Genomic DNA, 6000 nt, shown 5'->3' on the forward strand with positions numbered 1-6000 from the left:
AGACATCGCTTATCCAGTGCGAAACGAAGGTAAAAATGACAGATGTCTGCAGTAATAATTACTTCACGGACATATGTTCAGAAAACTAATCCCATCCCAGCTTTGAATTTAGGCCAAAAGAAGGTATCCAGCCTGATCCCATAAAAATTATGTGACTTTGGCGACATTTTTGCAAAATGATATTACATGGCTTATTACACATATCACGGCTGTTCTGAGGTGAAATGTCCACTGTGTGGCGCTAAAAGCGAGGTACATTTTCTTCCAAACAAATGAGATTTTTAAGGTGCACTCAGTACGTTTTTGTTCACGTTGTCTTGGACTTACACTGACACCTAGCAACTTGGATGCTGAATCATTCATATCGAATAGGTTTCAGTTACAGATGCCATTGTAGAAATGAGTGAAAGTGTACAATAACAGGATGGTTACTGAGATTAAGTGAGTAGTATTCGGCTGGTCATGGTAGCCCCCATGAGGGGACCCTCTTCATGTAGAATAAAACAGCTTTTATAATGTTACTGATAAGACTTCATGATGAGTCTTCATCTCATGTGAGTGCTCATGATTTTAGTCTTTGATTTCAAAATGTCAATGTATTTAGAAGTAAAACGTTTTAAATGAGAAAAAAATTATTATTAAAAGTATTTTAAATCAACACCTCACCTACCCTAAACCTTAACCATAAATCTAATCAATAGTGTCAGAAATAGCCTATGTTAGATGAAAAACATGGTTGCTGTAGCAACAGAGTCATTTTGTGGTGCTTCTAAGACACTTCTGGCTCACATGTTAACTTGTGCTCTTCAGGACCCATACCCCAGTCCTTCACAACACAAGTGCATCACATTGTCAGTTGAGCTACTGCACAATTTGATTCTGTTTGAGCAACTACAAGTAAATGTAGTGGTTTATGCAGTGTAAATGTTCAAATGTATCACCTTACAAGTCATGCGCTTTAGTAAATGTATTTTGGTGTCATAAGATAGCACTGTGTGAGGAACAGAGTTAAAAGTAAATGTTTACAAAATGATCATCTGAGGTTTTACTTGTTATTTAAGTAAGTTAATAAAAGTATTTGTTGTTGTAGCACCTCTAGTGTTCATTTCAGCAAGAAACTGCTGTGTTACATACAACAAGCAATGTAAAAATAATTTACAAAAACATTTATGTTATATAATGTGATTCTTTGAGACCATGTTGAAGATATCTTACTGTATGTCGCTGCCAATCTTTATGAACAGCCGTTGCATCAGAATCACTCATAAGATGCCTTCAATGTAGCCTAGATAGGCAGCTCACAAGGTTTGGAACAGAGCTATTGTGTATCTGTTTTCCAAATTCCCAGTGGAGGCCTCAGACTGCAAGTACTGAATTTAGTCCGGTTTTGAGTGTTTCTAAAGCCCTAAAACATCTGAATTTCTGCCTCATAAGACAAGCATCAGAGGATTGAACAGGGGTGTAGAGGGATTTCAAATAGATGAGTAACTAAAGCCAGGTTCAGTGAGTGAATGTCGAACAAGACAGCAACTATGATGCCTGTATCCACACAATATGTATTTCCTACATTCACATGAATAATGTATGCTCCATTTCATTCTCCTGTCTCTTTCCTTCTCTCCAGCTTCCTTTGGAAACCTGTCTTAGCTCGTCTATCCATTTGGCAGCTCTCTCCTCTTCCTGATGGATACAGGAGGCCCTGTTCCAAACTGAAAGAGACAGAGAGAGAATCTGCCTGGCTGGAAATGTGAAGATACTATTAACTCTATACCAATTTAACAGACAGGACTGGCTTTTTATGCACAAATGGATGGGGTTCAAAGACTCAAAAGGAGACAATGCCGGACTCTGAAACTGTAATATAGTGATACGATTCAAGTTTCCATTCAACTCTAAAAAAATAAAACCTAGAGCACCAACCAGAGCTTTGTAAGAAAACAAGGATGCGTTGACTTGATATGGATTGGATCTTGGATTGGCTGGTGGCTCTGGATGGACTCTTGAGTAGATGTTGAGTTTAAGTTAATCTTGGATCTTCAAATGTGATCTCAAATCATCTTAAAGGAGCAACTCATCTCAGCTGCCTTGATTCCCTGAGGTTTATGGTGTTTGGATGTCTGACAGCCCTGCTGTTTTACCAAGCATCATTAGTTGAACATGGACGTAGAATAAATCCCGCCTGTAAATGTCTGTGATCGCAGACAGATCTTGCTTCTACATCTCACAATAGATTGTATTATTCCATTAGCAGATATACAATAAAGAGAATTAGACATAGAATAGGACATGCCCAGAGGTTTGAATACCCAATTTTTTCCCATCCCTGACTTCTACGTTACAGCACCAACTTGGCCCATAAAATTCTTTCTGACTCTGATTCTAATGGGGTGTTCACACTGTCATCAATGTTTTGCAATAACCTCACCAGGAGTCATTGGTTTTCAATGAGAGTGCAATTTGAGGAGAATTAAGCAATGTAGCAACCACAAAGGAGAGTGCAGACATAGAAGGTCAAGTGATCCTCTGCATGATACAGTTACAGTTGGATCATCTACTACCAACAGCGACCTCCAGTGATTTAATTGCTGTCAACGTGAACGCCCCTAATGGGTTTTTTAGTAGAGTTAAAGGGACAGCTCACCCAAAAATGAATGACTAAATGATGACAGAATTTTCTTTTTTCATTTTAGGGTAAACTATCCCTTTAAGGACAACACTGAATGTTAAACCCACACACCCAACCATCAACAATATTTTTTCTTCTCATGAGATGTAGGTTTGTCTCCTTGTACCGGCTCTTTGTTATGTCTTTTGATTTCGGTGTCATTTTGAAATAATGTCCTGCTATGTAATATATGTTGCTGTTCAGGTTTTCTCCTAATATACAAATAATGTGTCTATATACAGGTAACTATGAACATGAAATGAATCACAAATTATGGTACTTTCAGTAGGACCAATGTGTTTAGATTGTCATTATTTATAGAAGTCCCAGTTGTCTCTGTTCACAAAGCAATAACATAGAGTGCCGCCACATGTCTGCATGGGTAGACCCGATAGAGACAGTTTTTTAGCTAACTTACAATCCCAAACTTCAGAGCATGTTCACCTAAAATATGAAGTATGAAATTTCACCACCATACAAAATTGCAAAAATAAATGTTATTTCTGAACATGCCACTGGTAAAAAAGAGATAGTCCCGTCCCAACCTCACACCATTGGTTTAGTATGGTTGTTGGGATAGGTCTAAGCGGGTCACTCTAAACAAACTTGAGTGCTTACAGTTTTCGAGAAAATTATCCTATGAATGGCTTACTTATATTAAGCTTATATAGCTTTAAGGCCAAAACTCTACGCAAGTACATGAACGCAATGCTTCTAGATACGCAAGTTCAATTTCATGCATTGTTGTGTAACAGTCAGAATGCAATTCATAATGTAGTGCAGGTATATCAAACTGCCTTTTTTTATGGTCATTTGTCTTTCAGGTTAACTGCTTTCATGGTGGAGCAACAGTTTTAAGAGAGAATCTTGCTGTATAAGTTAGGCAAAATTACTTAAACTGTCGACATTTTGAATGGCCCATACATTTGAAGGTATCTCTATCGCCCCCTTGAGTATGGAGGTTTGTTATGGCCACAGTAACACAAGCATACATTTAAATATGTACAATGAATTCACGCTTGCTATGCATTTTTCAAGCATTATGCTTGCGTTTGCATACGGTACTTGCTTGTTTCTGGCCTCAGAGTCCTGATCTGTGACTTTAATCAGGATACATGTCAACAGAGAGTTTTTTTCCACTAGTATGATAAGGGATCTCCACAAAATAATAACCTCACACTGAATTCCTCATTCATACTGCCCCTACAAAAGGGAATGTAGTTCCTTTTCCAGACTTGTCTTAATTTGCCCTGAACACTGTGATGCCAGTTGCATGTTTATATGGGAGGCTAGAATATATGTCTATAATGACAATGATGTTTAAAGAACAAGGGCCTGCTTTACTGTAAAATCTCATTTTGAGCCAGAGTTTGATAGTTATTGTTTGAAGTTCAAGATATGTACCAGTTCAACTGGCTTTTCGAAAAGTTTCTACATGTAGCCCCATGACATAAACCAATTGAGTAAATGCAGATGATGGTTAAAAGTGTGTATATGTGACTGATGGGACAGAATTCTCTCATTTCATGTGACATTATGAGAGATGGTTTTCTGGAGCATTTTGCTGATTGCTGGAAAAAGGGAACACCTACATCCTGACACATCACCATTCTTTCTCTCTAGACAGGTGAAGGGTTTACTTTAAATCTTGTTATGCAAAAAAAAAAGTGAGGAAGATTGGATATTGGTTATGTAATTACCTGCTAGCAACATGAATATAAAGTACATGGTGTGGCTAATACTGCTGTATGCGTGTGTTTTGAAATAAAGTTTTAAAAATATAGATTTCTCTTATGTAATTTTTCTTTACTTTTGTTTTGTGATTGATTAAAACAATTATAGTTTGGGTCATTGAATGCAAAATAAAGCATGAACATAGGACTCACTTTTGTCAGATTTAACAAACATTTCAAATATATATATATTTTTACACACATATATGTGTGTGTGTGTGTGTGTGTGTGTGTGTGTGTGTGTGTGTGTGTGTGTGTGTGTGTGTGTGTGTGTGTGTGTGTGAGCGTGTATTTATCACTTTGTGGGGACCAAATGTCCCCATAAGGATAGTAAAACCCGAAATTTTTGACCTTGTGGGGACATTTTGTTGGTCCCCATGAGGAAAACAGCTTATAAATCATACTAAATTATGTTTTTTGAAAATGTAAAAATGCAGAAAGTTTTCTGTGAGGGTTAGGTTTAGGGGTAGGGTTAGGTTTAGGGGATAGAATATAAAGTTTGTACAGTATAAAAACCATTATGTCTATGGAAAGTCCCCATAAAACATGGAAACACAACGTGTGTGTGTGTGTGTGTGTGTGTGTGTGTGTGTGTGTGTGTGTGTGTGTGTGTGTGTGTGTGTGTGTGTGTGTGTGTGTGTGTGTGTGTGTGTGTGTGTGAGTGAGAGAGAGAGTCTTTCTGTAACTGCTGATGTCCTGGGATTTTCACACACAACCGTCTCTAGAATTTACTCCGAATGGTGCCAAAAACAAAATACATCCAGTGAGCGGCATTTTTTATATGTATTTTTTAAATATAACTATCTTAGTAATCTTAGACAAATCTAAATATACAGTAACAATTTTCATGCTTTATTTGACATGTTTTAAACATGTATGTATTTGAAACAAGTTTGAATGTTTAAAGATAATGTTAAATGGATACATTTTACAATATCTTTTACATTTACACATCTTATTTTATAGCACTATTGTCTGCTATGATGAAGCATTCAGTTTACTGCAACCTATACTCATGCTATATACTATACACAGAGCTAAGAACGTCAGTCTAGTTCCTTCCACCTTCTGTGATAGCATCTGTCTGCGGAGCACCTGTACTCTCTCTCTCTCTCTCTCTCTCTCTCTCTCGCTCTCTCTCACACATACACACACGTGTTCTGCCCCCCTGCTCAGCAGAACGTCCCGGCACAGGTGTTGTGCAGGTTGATATGGAGTTACTCATCATGATATTATATTTATGAGGGTCCTCTGTGAGCCGCATTTCTGAAAACTTTAAGCCTCCCCACTGGTCGTGCTAGAGTGAGCAAAGTTTCACTTCAGCAGGCCCACAGTCAAAAGCTCACCATCACCTTCAGATAAACTGAGCCTACCGTGTTGAAAATATTGCTTATTTAGATTAACTGTGTCCTTCTTAACCACAAAGTTTTGTGCATTTTCCCCTAACACAAAAATATATTTTTTATTTTCCATATTCTTTTAAATGAATTGTTGAAAATTCTGTGGGATAGTTCACTCAAAAAAAACATCCTGTCATTATTTACTCACCCTCATAATGTACCAAACGTGGATGATTTTCTTTCTTCTGCAGAATACAAAAGG

General features: G+C 37.5%; 1 protein-coding gene across 2 annotated transcripts in view; it reads left to right on the forward strand.

Moving 5' to 3' along the window:
* LOC127618575 (sterile alpha motif domain-containing protein 10-like) overlaps window positions 1-4416 on the forward strand; it is a 111101-nt gene extending 106685 nt beyond the window's left edge. For both annotated transcript variants that reach the window (XM_052091119.1, XM_052091118.1), the window contains exon 5: window positions 1625-4416. In XM_052091119.1, the coding sequence (XP_051947079.1) occupies window positions 1625-1647 (23 nt within the window). In that variant the 3' untranslated portion in view covers window positions 1648-4416. The remainder of the gene's footprint in view (window positions 1-1624) is intronic.
* The last annotated feature ends 1584 nt before the right edge of the window (window positions 4417-6000 follow it).

Source organism: Xyrauchen texanus, chromosome 25 (genome assembly GCF_025860055.1).
Source record: "Xyrauchen texanus isolate HMW12.3.18 chromosome 25, RBS_HiC_50CHRs, whole genome shotgun sequence".
NCBI classification, from domain to species: Eukaryota; Metazoa; Chordata; class Actinopteri; order Cypriniformes; family Catostomidae; genus Xyrauchen; species Xyrauchen texanus.